A 23,908-nucleotide genomic window follows, 5' to 3' on the forward strand; every position below is an offset into this window, starting at 1 on the left:
TTAAACATGTTAATAAGTTATTCTATAATCATTTATGTACCTTTATGCTGACGATACGGTTATTATAGCTGAAAGTCCTAATGAGTTACAAAAAGCATTAAATGCAACGTCTGATTACTGTAATACTTGGGGCTGCCAAAACAAAAATTGTTGTGTTCTGTAAAAGTGAAAGGGGGTTGAATAATATCAGTCCTCTAGAGTTTGAGGGTAACATTCTTGACATCGTAGATTGTTTTGAATATCTTGGGGTTCAGTTTTCATTTAAAGGGAAAAAAATTGGCACAAGAAAAAAATCTGTTGATCTATAAAAGCTATGTTTTCTGTGTTAACAAAGTCTGGTAAAGTTGCATTACCATTTGATCTACAATTGAGTTTATTTGATGCAATCGAGTGTAGGTATTACCGAACATTATTTTCTTAATATTTTATACGGATCAGAGGTCTCAAAATGAAATATATTAAATTGGTTTTCGGACTAAAGCAATCTACACCTTTAAGTCCAGAGTTCTCAACTATTTGGGCAAACTGATTAAAAAGATAAAATTTGTTCTATGGCGTATTTCTTGTCACATTCTCTGAGTTTGATGTGGATTTTCTCAATATGGTTTTAAAAAATACTTTAACATTTTACCATCAGATTTAGCAATAGCGTTTTTTTTTTTTTTTTTTTTTTTTTTTTTTTTTTTTTCAAAGAGATCTATGAACCACAGAAGACAAATTGAAACAGGTGGATTTTTTAATTAGATAGAAGTCAAAGAATGTCTTGTTAAGTGACGAATTTCATTATTTATTTAACTGTTTATATGATTTTCATTACCCTGGGATATACGATAATGTCCCAGCATTACCTGAGAAAGACATATTTAGACAATTCGTATTTTCATAGACCAAACATTGTTAAACTTTCGAAGTTAATGAAATGTTTTACTCCATCTTGCAAAATTCTGTAATTATTGTTTGTTCTTAATTATACATATTGACATAATTTTACTTTTTGATCTCATTCTCCGATTTTAAATACATGTTGATCTACAATGTATTATTATTATTTTACTTTTTTTCTTATGTTTAGTACATATGTTCATAGCATTGCCATGGTTTCATTTTAATATATGTCACTTTACTTTGTTTTGTAATCATTTGTTACACATGCCCAGGTGGGCCTTGAGATATCAATAAAACTTTGGCGGGATCGCGGGGCGAAAACACGAATGACACCAATCAGCCACCATAGTTTTGTATCGATTGGGCGATTACGGAAATTGACGAAGTACCATTCGTCTGTTTCCGTCGACCGCCATTTCTTAGTGATTCTCCCACCATTTTGAATATCACGCCTGCATTTCATTTTGAAATCCTTGGCAAATTCATGATCAATTATTCTAATTTTCACGGTAAGTCAAACAAAGGTGATAAGAGAAAGGAAAGAAATTGAAAAGAAAAGGTGCACATTTTTGGAATCGTGAATGTATTGTAAATATTTGATGTGTTTGTGACGTCGGTGAAATTTTAAAATGCTGATCTAACTTTTCATAATTTTTACAGAGCACCGTGACGTTATATCTTCAATTTGTGAGCTTTTCCAACCTATTTCTTTGATATTTAAAATGAGCAGCTGAGGGAAAAATCTGTTTTTATCTGATATCGAATAAAGTTCTGAAATAGGTTGTGCTGATAGTGATAGGATACGGGTAGATGTCAAGACTTGGTTTTTTTATGTCTGACGTGGAAACAATGACAGTGCAAAACATGTCAAAAGATTACAGGTCCAAGCTTAACAGTTATCCAAACGTCAAAAGTTTATGTGCAATGCAAGTTTAGGCTTATAGTTTAATAAGTGACCAGGGACCTTTGGATATTTTTAAATTCTGCTTTTCCATGAGTAAATTTTGTCCACAAATTCATTTCTTAGTGATCCTGCTGCATAGCTCATTGATTAGTTGCAGAATAGTTTGCTGAGGGTCCCAGTAAGGCCGCTTATTTTAATTCTGCCATGTTTGTAGTGGCAGCCTGCACTTTGTATGTAGTACCCATAGATCTTAGAAGTACCATATGTTATTATAACTCGTAATACTACCAAATAACTTTGTTATTAATCTCTTTTTCTGTTCTGTTCTCTTTCAGATGCTTCCTCTGTTTAAGAAGTCGCACATTCACTCACGCCATATTGAAGATATTCTTAAAACAGGACATATCGCAGAAGAATATGCAGAAGAAAACAATAAACGAAATGCTTTACGTCAAGCAAGTGTTCTTTACAGAATTGTTGACAATGAACTCTTCAGGCATGGTACAGAAAGAGAATATCAAAAATATGGTCTCCGATTGGTTGTTCATGATGACCAGCCTGAGAAAAAAGCAGAAATCATCGCAAAGTGTCATTTAGATTATATGGGAAGTCATCTTGGGATGAACAACACAATTAAAAATGTGTGTGATACTTATTACTGGCAGGGCATTTCAGCACATGTAAAGATGTACCTTAAACAGTGTGAACAGTGCAAAAATAGGTATTATTTTTAAAAAGAAATAAGATAATGTAGAAAAAAGCTTTGAAGCTTTGATCCTTTATAAGATCAGACTAAGGTAAAATTATTGTCATACATGTATAAATTCTTAATTTTCGGTATCAGCTTTAGTATGTCTCCCAATATTTTTGGGAGACATATTGTTTTTGCCTTTGCCGTCTGTCTATCAGTCGACATTCAGCTTGTCCGCCCTTCACAGGACAAACTACTGGTGGGATTTTAACCAAACTTTACAGGAGTGATCAGTACCATCCCTAGTTGTGCACATCACCGTCACGTTCTGCTTCACTGCACAAAATGGCCGTTAGAGCTATACATAGAAAGATCTTGTCTGGTTTTCACAGGTCAAGCTACTGGTGGGATTTCAATGAAACTTCACATGAGTGACCATACATAGTTTTGGGAGACATATGTTTTTGTGACTGACACCCTTCTAGTTTAACTTCGGGTCATTCTTTTAATTAAACAAAAGATATTGATTCACCCCATTTATCAATGAAGAATTTTTTGAGTGTAGGTTACTTTATGCTTTTGTTCATAACTTCATTGTATAGTCTTTAGTTTATGTTAACATAAGCGATGAATTGGAAAAAAAAGAATAATAATAATGAAAAGAACAATAACCAAAAAAGAAAAACACAAAAAGTGATGTATCTAGATAATGAAGGTTTCATTCTTCTGTCTGACTGAAATTCTCTTGCAGCATATAATACAATGTAACTCAGGGCTCACACTGGCTCAAATAAAATAATAGCCAATATTTTTAACTTAAAAAAATAATAGCCAAAAGTTCAGCGGACTATTCACGATTTAGCGATTAACAACTTAAGCAGTTGATTAAATAAACATTACATATAAAACTTTTTCAGTTTTATAAGGATTCTCAAATAAACTTATACATTTGCGGTTACATGACTTACCGGAATCGGCCGAATTACCGGAATCGACCGGAATCGGCGGTGAATTACCGGAATCGACCTGTAACTTTGTAATAATTAAACTTTTTAAGTTTTTTTTTGCAATTTTATAAAATATAAACAATATCAATGATTTATGAAAAGATTTTTATAAATAAAATCGCTTTTGATTAATTTATCAAGAGATCTAATATCGGCGAGCTACTGCCAAACTGCCTGTGACCGGAATCGGCCTGTTATTTCGTTGTTTATGCAACTTTTAATGTTCCTTTTGCATGTTTTTATAAAACCTAAATATTATCATTAATCTTCCTAGAGATTGTGAAAAAATCGCTTTTAAATAATGATAATAATAAACAAATATTTATGATCAGCGAAAACGGGCAAACTGCCGGAATCGGCAAAGGATTACCGAAATCGGCCTGTAATTTGCTTATCTATATACTTTAAACAAAATGTTTGCACCCTTGATTATAAATAAACAATAGCAATGATATGTAATCAGAGTATTGTCAATAAAACCACTTTTTATTAATTAAATAAGATATTTAATATCGGCGAGTTACTGCCATACTGTCGGAATCGGCGAAGGATTACCGGAATCGACGTATAATTTAGTCTATTGTACTTTTTAACGTTTTTGTTACATATTGTTAATATTCATCTTATAAAATATAAATATAATGAAAGATATTTAAAAGTTTCTTTCTTTCTTTTATTTTGTAAATTTCAATTCGCCTTTGGTTAATAAAGCAAGAGATCGAAGATCGGCGAGTTACATACCCTACTGTCATACAGCCGAAATAGGCGAATGATTACCGGAATCGGCCTGTATTATTGTAATTTATGGACTTTGCAAGAAAAAATGCAAACAATATAATAGATGTCTTAAAAGATTTCTGTAAATGAAGAATCCTTATTAAATAATAAGCTAGAGATCTAAGGTCGGCGAATTACTGCCATATCGCATAATTATATGCAGTGCCAGGGCTATCGGACAATTACCGGAATCTGTCTGTTTTTTCCCCACCAATATTTCAACGTTTAAAAAATAACCTTGAATTATTTTATTAAACACAAACAATATAAACGATTTTTATAATGTTTATTGAAATCGGTATCAAATAAGAAGCAAAAGATTTATGAAAAATCGCTGTTGTATAATAATAAAAAGATTAATATTGAAGATCGGCAAAAAACGGGAAACCTGTCGGAATAGGCGATGGATTACCGGAATCAACCTGTAATTTGGTTATTTGTGAACTTTTTAAATATTTCTTTTGCATGTTTTTATAAGATATAAATATTTTCAACGATATTCATTTTTGTAAGTAAATTTGCTTTTGATTAATAAAACAAGAGACCTAAGATCGAATGACTGTCATACTGCCGATATAGGAGAAGGATGGGCGGGATCAGCCTGTATACTATAGTTATTTTTATGTTATTTTATTAAATGCAAATAATATCATTGATATAAAAAGATTTTTTGAGAAATAAAGGTCACTTCTTATTATAAACTGGATGTCTAAGATAGACTAATTACTATCATAGTGCCTGAATTAACAGGGAAATACCGGAATTAGTCTGTTATTTTGTTAAATTTCAGCGTTTTAAAAATATCTTGCCATATTTTATTAAATACAAACAATTCAAATGATATTTAATAATATTTATTGTAATCGCTATTACATAATAAACAAGGTGATCTATGATTTCTTCCATACTACCGAATCGACGAGCGATTACCGGAATCGGCTTCACTTCGTCTAGGATTACTGGAATCGGTTCTAATTTTGTTATGAATGTGAACTTAATATAATTATTATCATTTATTTTTGCATGTATTTACAAACATAATCATTGATCTATTATGGAATAATGCAATATCGTCTTTACATTATATTTTTTCAGGACATTGCTAACAGAGGATTGTTTGAAATGACGGATAACAATAGGTCAGTTTAGTCTTTCTTTATGTTTGCATAACTCAATTCTTGATTTCATAAAGTAGTCGATTTATAATTACATGCAATAATTTTTATTTGAATCTTTATTTAAACAATACAAACCTCATAAAATATTCACGTGAAATCAATGTTTTACCAGGCAGTTAAATCGTACTTACTTGACAGTTCAAGGTCATTCTGGAGTATCAAATCAATTGTCGTCATTTGCGTTATTGGTGCACCATAAAAATATTACAAAGATTGCAAATGAGTCAATCGTTGAAACATAGATTATTTAGTCTTAAATAGTAAACAAATCATATATACCCGTAACGTATAAAACAGTGAGATATGGATGTTATCTATATACGCACAGATGATACTGTCACTTTATTGGAAGTAAACGAGCTGTATATCGGGAGCTGTGTATTGGGAAGTGTGATATACTACAAAACAGTGGGGTGCCAATATACGGTATGCTGATATATTTCATAGTGGGAGGGTCTGTCTGTTAGAGAAAGCGTGTTGTTAAGCAAGCTGTAGCTGGAATCGGGGAATGATTAACGGAATCGGCCTGTAATTTTGTTACTTATGAACTTTAAAAAAAAATCTTGCATCTTTTATAAAATATAAACAATATTAATGACATGTAAAAATATTTTTTATAAATAAAAATCGCTTAAGATTAATTAAGCAACATACTTAAGATCAGCTAGTTACTGTCATACTGCCGGAATCGAGGAATGATTACCGGAATCGGCCTGTAATTTTGTTATTCATGAACTTTTAAACTTTTATAAAATATAAACAATTAATGACATGTAATAAGATTTTTTTCATGAAAAAACACATTTGATTCATTAAACAAGAGATTTAATTATGATCAGCAAGTTACTGTCATCTGGGACATACGATATATCGTATGGTCCAGCTGTCATACTGCTGGAATCGGGGAATTATTACCAGAATCGGCAAGTAATTTTATTCATGAACTTTTTAAGAATTGACATGTACAAAGATTTTTATAAACAAAATCACGCTTTATTAATTAAACTAGATAAGCAAGTTACTGTCATACTGTCGGAAGGATTGTTATTCGGGTAGTTTGGCAGTAGCTCGCCGATATTAGATCTCTTGTTAAATTAATCAAAAGCGATTTTATTTACATTTTTTTTTTACGTTTCATTGATATTGTATAAAGATGCAAGAACCTTTTTTTTTTAATCTTTATTAATAACCAAATTATACGCCGATTTCGGTAATCCTTCGCCGATTCCGACAGTATGGCAGTAACTCGCCGATATTAAATATCTTGTTTAATTAATCATTTATCAATGAGATTTTATTTACAAAAATCTGATTACATATCATTGATATTGTTTATATTTAATCAAAGATGAAAAAAGATATATATATCACATTATTTAACTATTGTGTGTTTATTTGGGATGTTCGCGGAACATGTCATTATTAATTCAGTGTCATAAGTAACTACATGTATATATCATAGTCCTTTACTTAAAGGATCTTCTTCCATTTTTAATTAATAATTAAATGGGTCAAACGGTTAGAAATTATGCTAAACTTTGAAAAGAATCTTAAGATCTATACAGGGTGTTTATATTGTTGTTTAGTTTTTACATTGACTAAATCTTAAGTCTTTAAAAATTATGAAGTTCAATAAATCCTATGACTTAATTCATCGATCTACAGCTTGCTTAACAACAGGCATTCTCTAACAGATAGTCTCTCCCACTATGAAATATTTCAGCATACCGTATATTGGCACCCCACTGTTTGTAGTATATCACACTTCCCAATACACAGCTCCCAATATACAGCTCGTTTACTTCCAATAAAGTGACAGTATCATCTGTGCGTGTATAGTTAACATCCATATCTCACTGTTTTATACGTTACGGGTATATATGATTTGTTTACTATTTAAGACTAAAGAATCTATGTTTCAACGATTGACTTATTTGCAATCTTTGTAATATTTTTATGGTGCACCAATAACGCAAATGACGACAATTGATTTGATACTCCAGAATGACCTTGAACTGTCAAGTAAGTACGATTTAACTGCCTGGTAAAACATTGATTTCATGTGTATATTTTATGAGGTTTGTATTGTTAAAATAATAATTCAAATAAAAATTATTGCATGTAATTATAAATCGACTACTTTATGAAATAAAGAATTGAGTTTTGCAAACATAAAGAAAGACAAAACTGACCTATTGTTATCCGTCATTTCAAACAATCCTCTGTTAGCAATGTCCTGAAAAATATAATGTAAAGACGATATTGCATTATTCCATAAAAGATCAATGATAATGTTTGTAAATACATGCAAAAATAAATGATAATAATAATATTGAGTTCACATTCATAACAAAATTAGAACCGATTCCAGTAATCCTAGACGAAGTGAAGCCGATTCCGGTAATCGCTCGTCGATTCGGTGGTATGGAAGAAATCATAGATCACCTTGTTTATTATGTAATAGCGATTACAATAAATATTATAAGATCATAGATCACCTTGTTTATTAAGTAATAGCGATTACAATAAATATTATAAGATATCATTTGAATTGTTTGTATTTAATAAAGTATGGCAAGATATTTTTAAAACGCTGAAATATAACAAAATAACAGACTAATTCCTGTATTTACCTGTTAATTCAGGCACTGTGATAGTAATTAGTCTATCTTAGATATCTAGTTTATAGTAAAAAGGTGATCTTTACTTCTCAAAAGAATCTTCGTATATCAATGATATTATTTTCTTCAATAAAATAACATAAAAATAACTATATTACAGGCTGATTCCGCCCATCCTTCCCCTATATCGGCAGAATTACAGTAATTCGCCGATCTTAGGTCTCTAGTTTTATTAATCAAAAGCAAATTTACTTACAAAAATGAATATCGTTGAAAATGTTTATATCTTATATAAAACATTCAAAAGAAATATTCAAAAAGTTCACAAATAACCAAATTACAGGTCGATTCCGGTAATCTATCGCCTATTCCGACAGGTTTCCCGTTTTTTGCCAATCTTCAATATTAATCTTTTTATTATTTATAACAGCAATTTTTCATAAATCTTTTGCTTCTTTTCAATAAACATTATAAAAATCTTTTAAATTGTTTGTATTTAATAAAATAAGTCAAGGTTATTTTTCAAACGTTAAAATATTGGTGGGGAAAAACAGACAGATTCCGGTAATTGTCCGATAGCCCTGGCACTGCATATAATTATGCGATATGGCAGTAATTCGCCGACCTTAGATCTCTAGCTTATTATTTAATAAGGATTCTTCATTTACAGAAATCTTTTTAGATATATATTATATATTGTTTGCATTTTTTTCTTGCAAAGTCCATAAATTACAATAATACAGGCCGATTCCGGTAATCATTCGCCTATTTCGGCTGTATGACAGTATATGTAACTCGCCGATCTTCGATCTCTTGCTTTATTAACCAAAGGCGAATTGAAATTTACAAAATAAAAGAAAGAAAGAAACTTTTAAATATCTTTCATTATATTTATATTTTATAAGATGAATATTAACAATATGTAACAAAAACGTTAAAAAGTACAATAGACTAAATTATACGTCGATTCCGGTAATCCTTCGCCGATTCCGACAGTATGGCAGTAACTCGCCGATATTAAATATCTTGTTTAATTAATAAAAAGTGGTTTTATTGACAATACACTGATTACATATCATTGCTATTGTTTATTTATAATCAAGGGTGCAAACATTTTGTTTAAAGTATATAGATAAGCAAATTACAGGCCGATTTCGGTAATCCTTTGCCGATTCCGGCAGTTTGCCCGTTTTCGCTGATCATAAATATTTGTTTATTATTATCATTATTTAAAAGCGATTTTTTCACAATCTCTAGGAAGATTAATGATAATATTTAGGTTTTATAAAAACATGCAAAAGGAACATTAAAAGTTGCATAAACAACGAAATAACAGGCCGATTCCGGTCACAGGCAATTTGGCAGTGGCTCGCCGATATTAGATCTCTTGTTAAATTAATCAAAAGCGATTTTATTTATAGAAATCTTTTCATAAATCATTGATATTGTTTATATCTTATAAAATTGCAAGAAAAAAACTTAAAAAGTTTAATTATTACAAAGTTACAGGTCGATTCCGGTAATTCACCGCCGATTCCGGTCGATTCCGGTAATTCGGCCGATTCCGGTAAGTCGTGTAACCGATACATTTGTGTATGATTGATAACTACCTTTTTTACATAGAACCACAACTTCAATTGTTATTATAGAACAAAATAAAAATGTTATATAGTGTAATTACTGTATAACAATAATATTAAAGATCCATTATAACTTTACATAATGCTGTTATCAGACAATTTCTTTTGTTTGTTCTAATCAAATTTTGTCAGCTATAACCACTGTCAATTTCCACATTTCACTCAGAGCTGGAGTAGATCTAGGTCATATTAGCATATAGAAATAACACTTGCAAACTCATTCACAGAATGCAGCTTTTTTTCTGAATAACTTACTGAAAAAAATGTCATCATTACAAATGTTAAACAAATTTTCTGCCATAATAGTAAAGATTTATAAACAGAACATAGCTTAATTTCAGCTTTAAATAAATATCAAAATTACCGGTGTCGCGAAAATATGTGACAATCGGATTTTTTTCTGTTTTTTGAAGAAATATTCACAAATTTGGTTGTTGTGCAAATAGTTGTTTGGAAGTTAATACTTTTTAAATATTTTATCATTGTTTTCCACTGGCGATTTAGTCAAGCAGCTTAAAAGAAAAAGAAAAAAATCAAAATATGCCATTACTGCAATTTACGGTAAATTTTGGGCTGGTTAAAATCCAGTTTATCAAATTTAAGACGATTTTTGTAGCTTATGGACAGATTTTTGATGGTTATTATAATGCTGGACAATATCTTCTAAGTACTTAAACAATTTTACATCTAGCATGTATTTTTATCACCTGCATGTATTTTTATCACCTCGGGCAATAGTAAGCAATGCGTGACCGATAAAAAGTTGACACTCAATTAAATCTACCCCGCTGGTGTTAATTGGGACTTCTGCAGTCTTTATCGATTTTTACACCTTATATAAACACTGTTGGAAGTAAAAAAGTAATCGCCAGATTTTGTAGCCAAAATGCAAAAATAATCGCCAATCTTATAAAATAATCGCAAATGGCGACTATGGCGACTGACAGCGTGAGCCCTGTAACTGTTCAGAGGTTCTACATAAGTTTGAATTATCAACATTTTAACACCCGAGTTTAGCCAAAACATCTTTCCTGTTTTGGCGCCATATGTCCTAAATGTGTTGATGTGCCATAAAAACTTAACCAAACAAACAATAATTCACCTCAAGACTTTAAATCTTGCAATATTTCAAGATGATCAGAAAATAACTTATGGCCTTAAATCTATTACTCATAGCCTTAAATCTATTTATTTAGGTCAAAGTTCAATGCAGAAGAATGGCTAGAAATGGAAAGAAAGAATATAGACAAGAAGAAAGCTGTCGCCCAGATCACAACTGAGGCCCAGCAAGAATTGAAAAATCTTGGTCGAATCAAAAGACCAACACCTCCTGAAACTTTCTTCATTGTCAATGCTGAAAGAAAAGTAAACCTCGAATCTGACAGTGCTGATGCTGAGATGATGATTGATTCTAATAATATAGAATATGTAGTTGAAACCTTAGGACAATCCGATGGCATAGATTTGGAGGAAGTTTGTCATGTTTTGAATGTACCTGATATTTTGCCAGTACCAGAGCGTTTCCGATCCAGGGAGATAGAAACTTTTCTCCGAGACGGTTCCTATCCTAGTGATTTCACTTCAAACATGAAGTGTGGTCTTAGAGGTCCTGCTGCACAGTATAAGATTATTGAGGATGAACTGTATCATGAAGGAAATAAAGTTGGAAGTAAAGGGCTAAGATTAGTTATTCATGATGACCTACCTGCACTAAAGGTAAAAGTTATTGTTGAATGCCACATTGATGACGATGGATCACATCATGGTCTCAATAAAACCCTGAATAGGATAAGTGAAAAGTACTACTGGACAGGAATGTCCGTAGATGTAAGGAAGTTTATGATGCACTGTAAAATCTGCAGCGAATCGCGTGGCAGAAGATTATTTTATGATGGCAAAAAATACGAGCAAGAGGCGCAAGAAGTAAAGTCACGGCACATAAGGAAAATGAATGATGCAGAGGCTTCTGGGTCTGACATGCAGCTTGTGGCTACTCCAGTGAGTTATGATAGTACTGACATAGAGCCAGCAGAAGGTTTTGAACAAGAGGGACATCAGGTTATAAGGCTAATTGGTCCGAATAAAGAAGTTACTGAAATAACTGTTGCAGTAGTTAATCAAGAAACTGTGACAGCAGAAAATGATGAGTCAAACGAGACAAAGAAGGTTGAAAATAATGATCAGTTTGATATCATTGCTGGTGCTACATCAAAGGGGCAATCCATTGTCACTAAAGAGATGACAGATGCTGTAGCGCAGATTGAAGCTGCTGAAGCTGCAATGGAATTGGCCGAGTTTAAAAACCAGCAAAATGTCAACTCTGAAGAAGTGGAGCATGATGGAGAAGTGGAAAATGCTGATGATATTGCAGACTTCTCACAAGCTGATAAAAAAGAACAAGGTCAAAATGAGGAAAGTAACAAAACTGAAGTGTCTCAAGATTCTGTTGAGATTGATGGAGAAACTGATGTTGAAGTGATTAAAAAAGAAATGTCAGAGGTTGAGGGTGAAATGACTCAGATAGAAACACAGGGAGGTATTTTTAATGTTCTTATAATTAAAGATGGTGATCAAGTACAGGAGATCAAAAAAGAGATAGCAGATGATGAGTCTAGTAGAATGGCCATCACAGGGAGACATACATTGGAAGAGGTAAATAAATAAGATATGATTATTGTAAGATTTAAATTTAGGGATCAATGTAATAATATTTAGGATAAAACTTTACCCAGCAACAAAAATGAAATTGATTGACTAGGACTTACACCTGCTTTATATTGTAATAAAAAGAATTTACTGTATAAGTAGATATCATATTTCTGCGTGTCAAAAAGTTAGCAAGTTTAAAATTCCAGACTTTCTTATGAGGATATATTAGTGAATCATGTAATGGTAGAATTTAATGAGTAAATGACAGACTGGTTGATATTTAAATTAGAGGTATTTTAACGATTTTCGTCAATTCTTAAAATTCGCCAATATTTCCACATTGCTGACCTAACCACTTAATACAGTAAAATCTAAGCACTGAAATCAAGCAGTCAACAGTACATAGGCTGATCAGACTACACATATGTGCTAGCAGGTTCAGGCACATATCAGTGCTACTTTCTAAATACATAAGTTTACATGCATGAAATGTGAATAACACAGTTAAAGAATAAATGACCATTTTGATGGAATAGAATTATTTAGGAAGATTAGTAAATATGATTCGAATGGGAGTGATTTAGTTTTCTTTAACATTATACAATGTATGTACATTTAGTTCTTTTGTGGTTATTTCTTTTAGTTGAATTTAGCAAACCTGAATTATGCTCCAGAGATCTATGCTGGTATTTGTGCCCTGTAAAGATTTTTAGCTCACCTGTCACAAAGTGACAGGGTGAGCTTTTGTGATGGCTTTTCGTCCGGCGTCCGTAGTCCGTCGTCCGTCAACTTTTACTTTAAATGACATCCTCATAAACCGCTGAGCCAATTTCATCCAAACTTCACAGGAATGTTCCTTTGGTGGCCACCTTTGAAAATTGTTCAAAGAATTTAATTCCATGCAGAACTCTGGTTGCCATGGCAACCAAATGAAAAAACTTTAAATATCTTCTTCTAAAAAACCCTAAGAGCTAGTGCTTAGATATTTGGCATGAAACATCTTCTAGTAAGTGTCTACAAAGTTTGTTCAAATAAAAGCCCTGGGGTCAAAATTGGCCCCGCCCCAGGGGGTCATTGATTTTCCCTATATGCATATAGTAAAAACTTAAAAAATCTTCTTTTAAAGAACTCAAAGAGCTAGAGCTAAGAAATTTAGCATGGAACATGTTCTAATGGGTGTCTACCAAGTTTGTTCAAATAAAAGCCCTGGGGTCAAAATTGGCCCCGCCCCAGGGGGTCATTGATTTTCCCTATATGCATATAGTAAAAACTTAAAAAATCTTCTTTTAAAGAACCCAAAGAGCTAGAGCTAAGATATTTAGCATGAAACATATTCTAATGGATGTCTACCAAGTTTGTTCAAATAAGAGCCTTGGGGTCAAAATTGGCCCCGCCCCGGGGGTCATTGATTTTTCTTATATCATATGTGTATAGCAAAAACTTAAAAAATCTTCTTTGAAAGAAAACAAATAGCTAGAGTTTAGATACTAAGCATGAAACATCTTCTAGTGAGTGTCTACCAAGTTTGTTCAAATAAAAGCCCTTGGGTCAAAATTGGCCCCGCCCCGGGGGTCATTGATTTTCCTTATATGTGTATAACAAAAACTTGAAAAATCTTCTTTGAAAAAACTCAAATACTTAGAGTTTAGATATTAAGCACAAAGCATCTTCTAGTGAGTGTCTACAAAGTTTGTTCAAATAAAAGCCCTGGGGTCAAAATTGGCCCCGCCCCAGGGGACATTGATTTTCCTTATATGTGTATAACAAAGACTTAAAAATCTTCTTTGAAAAAACCCAAATAGCTAGAGTTTAGATATTAAGCATGAAACATCTTTTAGTTAGTGTCTACAAAGTTTGTTCAAATAAAAGCCCTGGGGTCAAAATTGGCCCCACCCCAGGGGTCATTGATTTTCCTTATATGTGTATAGCAAAAACTTAAAAATCTTCTTCGAAAAATCCGAATAGCTAGAGTTCAGATATTTAGCATGAAACATTTTCTAGTAAGTGTCTACAAAGATTGTTCAAATAAAAACCCTTGGGTCCAAACTGGCCCTGCCCCAGGTTTGTCATTGTTTTTAACTATATGTTAAAAGAAAAAACTTGACCAGCTAGACCTTAGATGTTAAGCATGAAACATTATCTAATGGGTGTCTACCAAGTTTGTTCAAATAAAAGCCCTGGGGTTTAAACTGGCCCTGCTACGGGGGCCTATATACAGGTGAGCGACTTCAGGGCCATCATGGCCCTCTTGTTTTTAAATTATCAGACTGAGATACGTTATAGGGTTTAGAATTTTAATTTCATTATGTTGAAAAAAGTTCAAAAATAAAAATCTAATATATTTTTCATCTAGCACATCACACATAAAAAGTTTTAAGTAACGAAAAATAAAAGAGTATCATAATCAAGCATAAAATTTATTAGATTCAATTTCTGCAGTAAATATTCCATGGGAAACTTTTTTTCAGATTGTTGGTGAAAGTACAATCCATCCAATTGTTTCACCACTATCAGGTTCATATTACAAAGATGTCATATTTGTACCATGCATATTGAAGACGAGAATCATTGAGAACTTCCTGAAGTTAGGAGTAGGAGCTACAGGATACTCTCGTGCTAAGCTGATAGAGATGTCGGAGAATTTTGAGATAGTTGATGATGTTTTGTATAGACGACCGTCTCGTTACAAAGGCAGACAAATTGTCCTTCATGATGACACACCAGAGGTAAACAGGTTAATGTTATATATTTAGAGGTTTACTCGTTAATACATGGCAGAGTAAGGCCAGAAGATGACATTCTGCCAGCAAAATGAGTAATGGCCCATGGGTTACAGCCCATGTGCATAATTCATAAAAGGTAGTTTCTGATGTGTAATAATGTCTTTAATTCACTTGATAGATTAAATATTATCACTATTTTTAATTACTAAGATAATTCTGTCCTTGAGATTCCTGTCTCTGAAGTGTTCAGTAACTTATAAAAAATTTTACATAACCTAAAACACAAGCTTCGTTTCCGGTGTTCCATCATTAAATGTAAACAAAATGATTTTAAGAATTCTAGCTTTCTATTACATTTGCAAATTTCCACTTGTCCTGCCAGATGACCCTACAACGATTTTGTACTCGTCCTGCATTGATGTCTGCTCGTAAATACGAGCTGACAAGTGGAATTTTCGATCCCTGAACAAGTGTATTTAATAAAGATATCTTACATGAGCTATTATATAGATCTAAGGTAAACAAGTCTGAGAAACTGTTATGAAGAACGTCTGTGACAAACTTTTTGAAATGTAAACCTATTATTATTACTAATAGCATTAGAAATTGCTATTTTTGTCACATGATTTTGAAGCTGGAAAAGGCAGTGAAGTCAACATTGTTATTTTTATAGTGTATTGTGTAAAGAAATATATGTAATACAAGTTTGTCCAAACTATATTAGATTTTAGTCTAACTTCACTACCTATATTACGCAGAATATGCTGCCAGGACAAATTGTGATCAATCGATTGAAAGTGAATTGTTATTTTTTTATATGGAAAACCTTTAATACCTTTTTAGAACTTAAGTACATCTTTATTTATTTATTTCTCTTTTCATAGTTAAAGTGGAAGTTTATATCAGAACTGCATGTTAAGCGTAATGGTACCCACAGCTCCGAGGTGATTACTCTCCAGAATGTATCATTCAAATATTTCTGGGAGGAAATGAAATGGGACATTCATCGTTGGTATCCAACGTGCAAGACATGCGTAAATGAGGATGGTATTGAAAGGAGATCCAACAAGAAGATACTCAGTGTCGAGGAGCAGAAAATGTTGCTGGAACAAAAACGAAGGGAGAACCGTATGTCAAGCACGAGTATTTTAAAATCACGCACATTTAGAAATAAAATGAAACAAAAAATTTATGAAATCCAGCATCCACAAATTTACCAGATGGGAGATGAAGATATTAAGAAAATGGGTGGAATAGAAATTAAAGGTGAGTATAGCAGGCATTATCATTAAATGATCATTAAATGCCAACTATTTTAACTATACAGTATACTGGTATATCTATTTTAAAGTCAGTGCATATAATTAATGATATTTCAGAAATTATTTACTATCAACTAATAAGGATGTATTATGAATTGGAAAATAATTCCTACAAACAAAAGAAATAAAAAATAACAAGCAAACATAAAAATCATATGAATTCATCACTTTGATTAACATGATTTAAAGAATGAAGACATGCAGCTTTAATGCAATTATTAATTGAAGTTACAGGTACTTGTCCTAATACATGTACAAAGATTTTTTTCTTGTTAAAGAGGCTCTAGTCCTAATACTATTTATCTCTGTTAATTATACTCGTTCTTGTATAATTGAATATTCTCAATTAAAGGTACTCGTACAAATGAAGATTCAGACTTTGAGTTGTCAATTCCTGGTTTATCAGAGGATGGTAAAGCTCATGTATTGAAAGTCAGGTAAATAAAATGTTTTTTTAAATGTTACGGTGCTATTTAACTTATCTTAAAGACAGTTCTGTCTGTAAGCCAATAGAGTTGGCAAAATAATTGGCTACTGCAGAATTTATAGCCTTTTATACATACTAAACCACAACTAATAAAATTCCCTTATACATACTAAACCACAACTTATAAAATTCCCTTAGAAGTGCCTTACAGCTGGCTATCCTCAAGTTTTGACTGGCATTTATGAACTTTATGGAGAGTATTGTGGGTAAAGTTTAGTCAATTGTTTAATAATCATCTGGGCAAATCAAGGTTACTTCTTAAGTTTGTAGTTGAAAGTTTTATGTGTGGTTAAAGAGCCACCAGTAGAGTCTAGTCAGCATGAACAATTGCTTTTGTGCACAACTTCTCCTACATTGATTAACAGGTATAAGCTAAACCTTCACTTCAGGGCATTGTTGTCATTAAATGCCTTAGCATGTATTGTTGTGGTTGTATTATTTGATTATTCTTGGTGAAACCATTAACTATTTGTCAAGCTGTTGTTCTTTTTTTACACCAATGTCTTTGTTGACAGCAAACAAAGACTGTCAGTTTGATTATGTTGGGACAAATTATATCTTGATCTTGCTGGTATTGGATGAATTTGTAAATTTATTATACAGGTTCATTTCTAAGCAACTCACTGATGAGTCACTAGTAGTACAATACCCTAAGTTAGCCTGCTGGAATCTACAGGTTCTATCTGTGTGAACAGTGCAGACCAAGATCAGCCGGCACATCATTCTCTGCTGTCTGATCATTGTCTGCACTGTTCGCTATTCAGTCATTACATCTTTTGAAATTTTCCCTAAAAGTGATGAATGGTTTTGTCCAGATTGAATAAAGGACAAGTCCATTTAAGTAATTCAGGAGGGTTAATCTTGTTTTATGATTTCAGGAAGAAACCAAACTGGAATGTACTATATGATTTGATGATATATGCCACACTGAACCAAGAACAGTGTATTAAAGAGATGTATGCTAAGAAAGGATGGAAATACAACCTTATATCAGTGTCTAAAGCCGTGGAAGAGGAAATCTTTGACAAGGATGAAGATTACTATTTATTATCATTGAAAGTTACATCTGTACAGGAGAATGCCATCACTGAATTGTTCAAGGCTATGGGACTCGCTATAGAATGTAAGAATTTAATATTATACTTGTATATTTAGTATAAATGTATGCTAACTATGCCATTCAAACATTGGTATTTTTCTGTTGTTAAAACCTTGTGTACATTAAATCTACTTTACTTTAATCTTGTAAAAATAGTTAAATAAAATGAATCAATGTAACTTTGAAATCCATAACAATCCAGAAAATCTGGAAACTTTTAAAATCTGAAGAATTTTTAGGGTCCCAAAATTTCTCGTTCTGTGGTGTTTATACTTCTAAATTCTGAATTCCCACTTTTCTGGTGAAATTTGTATTTGATATAGGGGTGTCTAAGTTTAAAAAAAAATGCTTACCAGTTAAACGGAGACCAGATAACCATGCTTAATGTTGAACCGACTAATAAAATCCTTAGTCTTAGATTTTCAACATTAACTTTGTTTCTTTATGACAAGTTATGACATTTTGTTCGCATTTTTTGTACTCAAAATGATTACAATATGGAGTGACCATTTTCTGATAAGGTAGTACTGTAATTGATCAGATCAGGAAAAAATAAATGTTGTTTAGTACAACTAAAATACAAACAAATTGTCAAATCTTGTTATAAGATACTAATGTAATATTAAGAATCAATTTAAAACTTTTTCTCCTCTTTGACAAATACTACTCTCGGTTACTGGTTTTTGAATTTTCTATCCAGTTTGAAACGGATAAATATGACACCTCTAATTTGATATATCAGTATGTTGTTGATATTTTATCAGCTATGTATTAATATTTCATCTTTGACTGAATCAGTGCCAGCTGTTATTAATTTTATTTACCAACTTTAACTCTAGTACCATTCACTTAACAGTCTGTGCGAAAGTCTGTCGGTCCTCGGACCTCGCCAACTAAAAATCAGGAGTGCCGAGATATATTTAGATACAGTCGGTCCTCATGTCCGAATAAAATTTAAGCCAGTTTGAAACAATTTTTGGCCTTCTTAAATATGCAAAACTTCTAAGATCGATCTTTTTTTTCATTTTTGCTTGTATTCACAAACCCAGATAACCAAAATCACCGCAAGATACAACCAGTTTTTGCTAAGTAATGTAAGCCACCATCTTGTCTTGGATAATTTCCTTACCAAAACATATTTTTTCTCCAACCTTTGAAAGATGTATCGTTTTCTTGTGAATTTAACTAAAGTTTTACCGTATTGTTTCTATTTATAGCCCCCCTTCTAATTAGCGCCCCCTGGGTGAAAAATGAAAAAAAAATCTTACCTGACTTGAAAATTTTAATATCCGAAGTGTATTTTAAAAAATAAACAGAAAAAAACTAACTGTTGTAACTTCCAAGTAACATTCAACTTCCAGTTTGAATGCATTCGTGTACGTTTTCTTAGAAGTGCAACCTTCCATTGTGTATTGATTAAATCAAGTTTTTTACACACAGGTAAACTGATGTGTGTTACGTCATAATTTCCCGCCAGAGCAGGAAAAATCAATACTTGACAAAGTTTATCTCGGTCAGCGGACTACCGTATTGTCTACAATAATTTTGTGCTGCTTATTTATCGTACGTGAACAAGGGGTTTATAGGACGAAAATAGTTGGGAGATTTTTAGATATTTTTAAACATAAAATTAATTTTCATTTTATGCAAATGTGCTTCTAATTAACGCCCCCCGTTTCCGTTTTTGCAACGCCCCGGGGGCGATAAATGGAAACAATACGGTATTTATTATGTTTTTGTATATTTTTTTCATAGTATCTAATAGTTGAGTCTGATAATTCATATTTTCTAAATATTTATGTTTATAATTATGGCAATATCCCTCCCCCACCCCTACAAAAAATACCTTTCAGAGTCCGGGCCGGGAAAAAATCATCAGGGCCGGAAATAAATCTAAGATCCCAGTCCTTGAGGCTGGAAATTTTTTTTGACTTTCGCATTGACTGCTAAACAGGAGGGCAATTATAAGTGCATTACTTAAAGTTAATTTTCAAAAAAAATGAAAGGAATGCTTATTTGCAATATGACTTAAGATGCCATGTCAATAAACCAAATGTCACGAAAATTACTTCCTTTGTTCAATGACGTTTAGCATTTTTTTGTTGATTCTCTTACTATAAGTATTTTACATTAGAATGCAAAAAGGTGTCAATTTTTCTTTTGTTATATCACAGTTATGAATGGGTCATTGTTCAAATGCTTTGTAAACAATAATTGAATCCTACATGGCCAGGTGGTTTAGGACCTTGCCTTCAAATCACTTACCCTCAATGTTGTGGGTTTGAATCCTGTCAGAGACTTCAGATTTAGATTCCGGAAGGTCTGTGGTTCAACTCAGCTGCCTCCTGCCTGAAATAATGCATGAAGTGTCACCTGAGGTCTTCCATCAAAGGTGGGAAGTCACCAAATAAATTTTGTTGATGTGACTTATAATCCAACAAACATACCAACAAAACAATTTTACTGCACATCTGAACTTGAACTGTACATTATTCTACAACAATTCATACAAAATTGAAATAGTTTTAAGCAAAACAATATGTTTTCAATAATCTTTTTTTCAGCTGCTGATGATTCTAACAATGCAACTTTGTCTTTTCCTGATGGGAACCAGGCAACAGGTGACAATAAAGTGGAACCAGCTGTACAGGAACTGGAAGTACATAATGATGATACTATTGCAGAGAAGGATTCTACAAAAAACTCATCACTGGAATTACAAAAAAATTTACAAGGTATCAATGAATTTTTATGTGGTTTTAATAGTTAATGTGGCTTTATTTCTTATGATGCTTATGATGCTTAACGGAGATACAGGTGTAAGACTTTGTAAGTTATAACAAAATAACGAGCATATTGCATGTGCAGTGTTATCAACTATTGGAGATTTATATCTTTGTGCAATTGATAGTTATTAACTTATTATTAATTGTTTCCAGAGTTTTTATTAATTGTTTAGTTTATACAAATTTATTTTAATTAGATTGTGCTGGAAGCTATAAGCTTATTGAAACACTCTGAATCTGTTCCTGGAACCAACCAGTACTAAGCAATGAAAGTAAAGTTTCTTGCTCAAGGAAACAACGGCTTGCCCCTGACAGGGTTTGAAACCATACGGTCAGCAAACCGTAAGATTACTAGTCTGACGTGTTAACCACTCAACCACGCCGCCATTTATAATTGTTTCCAGAGTGATTTTTAAAATAAACTGTTTGTCAAAAAATAATTTTTACCTTTACTGTATTAAAACGTTGCATAAATCAACAATTATGTAAGGAAAAAGTCATAACTTCACATAAATTATGTCTCCCAAAATAATTGGGAGACATATATTGTTTTTGTCTTTGCCGTCTGTCTGTCCATACTACCGAATAGGGATTGGGGGCTATCTAACTGTAAACAGAACAAAATGGAACAATAGAATTCATTCTGTAACAATAGAATAAGGGGCCATGGCCCTCTATTAAACAAAAGAAAATAACAATAGAAATGGCCCTTTATTCCTATACGGTCGGATATCCGTCCCTCCTGTTGTCCGTCTGTCTGCATTAAGCTTGTCCGCCCTTCAAAGGTCAAACTACTGGTGGGATTTCAACTATACTTTACAGGAGTGATCAGTACCATTCCTAGTTGTGCACATCACCGGCACGTTCTGCTTTGCTACACAAAATGGCTGTCAGAGCTAAAAATAGAAAAATATTGTCCGTCCTTAACAGTCAAACTACTAGTAAGATTTCATCTAAACTTTACAGGAGTGTTCAGTACCATCCCTAGTTGTGCACAATACCGTGTCGTTCCGCGTCATTGCACAACATGGCCGTCAGAGCTATAAATAGAAAAATATTGTCCGGCTTTCACAGGTCAAGCTACTGTTGGGATTTCAATGAAACTTCACATGAGTGACCATACATAGTTTTGGAAGACATATGTTTTTGTGACAAAAACCCTTCTAGTTTATGGTGTATTTGTTTTTTTACCATCTGTTTTATAAAACTCATTCATTTTAGCGTTAAGTAAGGAAAGATAATTCTGCTCTTGTTTTTAAGTAACCTGGATACCTAATAGCATTTATTAAAACATTTTCAGACACTTCACCAACAAAGCAGCCTAAAGGTCTAGTCCGTGTAGAATTTGAGAGACTTCAGCCTTCAAATGAGAAAGTTGACATAAAATCGACAATGGTAAGAAAGAGTGGCAGTATATTGTCAGATGTAGCATCAAAAATTAGAAGAACTGAGCCAGGTGATGTGGGTAAACCCTCTCTTGTTCAGTCCCCAAAGATAAACACCAGCATTATTGATCAAGTTTCAACCAGTTTTCAATCTACAAGACGCTTCAACATTCTTACAAAATCTCCGGTAAAATCAGCAAGAGCAACTACTGTGCAAAGTGTCTCACCAGTTAAACCTGATACTATAAAAGCCACTGTTATAGATTCACCAGCTAAAGCAGAAGCAAGAATTACTCCTAACATTATGCCAGTGATTAAATCGGATACTAAGAAAACTGATAACTCTGTCTGTCAAAGTACACCAGTTGTTGATAAATCAGCAACAAAGAGAAAGATAATGGAAACACCAGTTTCAGAAAACCGTAGGTCCAGAAGGGAGATCAAGAAACCAAGAAGATTTAGCCCTGATAATTCACCTCCCCCAAAACCTGCCATGATAAAGATTGAACCACCTCCAATGCTGGATGAAGTGGAAAATTCAGATGAAACTGATGATACTGAGCAGCTTGAAACACCGAAGAGGTCAAGAACCAGAGGAAGGGAACCAGCAAATGTTAGGGCCATTGTTACCTCCCCAAAGAAGAGTGCTCCTAAATCTCCTAAAGCAGGTACATCCGGAAACACAAGGTTTTCTCAGAATTTACCTTCAGACATAGATTTGGCAAGAAAGCAGAAAGAACAAGATCAGGGCGAAGAGGTAAAGACACAAAAAGATAACAAAGTGAAAGAGCCTGCCCAAGCAAAAATTTCAGTTATGAGTAAAATAAGAATAAGAGTGAAGAAAGTTCCAAAAGAAATAAATTCTTATCAAACAAAATCAGTACAAGATAAAAACTTAACCAACACTAAGAAAAATGAAGAATTAGATAAAGATGTGATGAGTTCAGAAGGCAAAACAGTCAAACCGAAACTGAGGATGATGTTACACATATCATTGATGAATTAGACTATGATGATGATGACGATGAAGATGATGATGAGGATTACGATGAGGACGATGATGATGATGAAATGGATATTGATGATGAAGAAGAAGAAAGCATGAAATTACCTCTTCATGTTATTCTAAATGATGACATAGAAACCATGGAACCAGTTGAAGTCGGTAAAGGTTATGCTTGTTCTTTGTGTGATGCAAAGTTTCCCAATAAAAGTAAATGTATTCAGCACGGCCAGAAGAATAACTGCATGGTGGAATGTGAACTGTGTGGTGTAACATACAGGAAGAAAGACCAAGCACAGTTCACAATTCATGTTGAGCAGCATCAGAAAAGCAAGAAATTTCCGTGCAAAAAGTGTAAAAAAGTTTTCTTTAGTGACGAGCATTTGAAAATTCATTCCAGATGGCATAATAATGAAGTAATGACAAAGTGTGGCAAGTGTAAGGAGGATTTTTACACATGGTTTCAGTATGCAGCACATATGGTGTGTCAACACAAGGAGTGTAATATGTTTACATGTGATGTGTGTAATGCTAAATTTGCCAGTATTAATTTTATGAAGAGCGAGTTGAAGTTTGACGGAAAGTTATCATATTTCAGATGCATTATGTGTGATAAGTAAAACTGTAAGAACATCATGGATTGGATATCATACTGACAATTGAAAAAAAAATATGTATCAATGTATTATCAAAAATTGAACTATGTTGTAGGCTTATTTAACAGTAAATATGTTTTTTCTAAGCCCTTGAC

General features: G+C 32.8%; 2 protein-coding genes across 2 annotated transcripts; both read left to right on the top strand.

Annotated features, from left to right (window-relative positions):
* Positions 1-1,549: 1,549 nt before the first annotated feature.
* On the top strand, positions 1,550-23,899 carry LOC132738729 (uncharacterized). The gene is made up of 9 exons (XM_060726322.1): positions 1,550-1,572; positions 2,125-2,510; positions 10,900-12,355; positions 14,821-15,078; positions 15,960-16,341; positions 16,750-16,834; positions 17,763-18,007; positions 20,548-20,718; positions 22,070-23,899. Exons 2-9 carry the CDS (start codon positions 2,125-2,127, stop codon positions 23,158-23,160), a joined length of 4,074 nt encoding a protein of 1,357 aa, XP_060582305.1. The 5' UTR covers positions 1,550-1,572; the 3' UTR covers positions 23,161-23,899.
* LOC132738730 (zinc finger protein 809-like) lies at positions 23,226-23,777 on the top strand. Its single transcript, XM_060726323.1, has one exon. The coding sequence runs from the start codon at positions 23,226-23,228 to the stop codon at positions 23,775-23,777; it is 552 nt and encodes a 183-aa protein (XP_060582306.1).
* Positions 23,900-23,908: the final 9 nt, after the last annotated feature.

The sequence above is a fragment of the Ruditapes philippinarum genome, unplaced genomic scaffold (genome assembly GCF_026571515.1).
Source record: "Ruditapes philippinarum isolate M1 unplaced genomic scaffold, ASM2657151v2 ctg7417_1_1_1_1, whole genome shotgun sequence".
NCBI classification, from domain to species: Eukaryota; Metazoa; Mollusca; class Bivalvia; order Venerida; family Veneridae; genus Ruditapes; species Ruditapes philippinarum.

Bases quoted from the DNA above. Each gene is read 5' to 3' on its own strand.
- LOC132738729 (XM_060726322.1), top strand. From the start codon at position 2,125: ATGCTTCCTCTGTTTAAGAAGTCGCACATTCACTCACGCCATATTGAA. The intron at 12,356-14,820 runs GTAAATAAATAA...ACTTTTTTTCAG, and splicing joins GGAGACATACATTGGAAGAG to ATTGTTGGTGAAAGTACAAT. The intron at 18,008-20,547 runs GTAAGAATTTAA...TCTTTTTTTCAG, and splicing joins TATGGGACTCGCTATAGAAT to CTGCTGATGATTCTAACAAT.
- LOC132738730 (XM_060726323.1), top strand. From the start codon at position 23,226: ATGGATATTGATGATGAAGAAGAAGAAAGCATGAAATTACCTCTTCAT.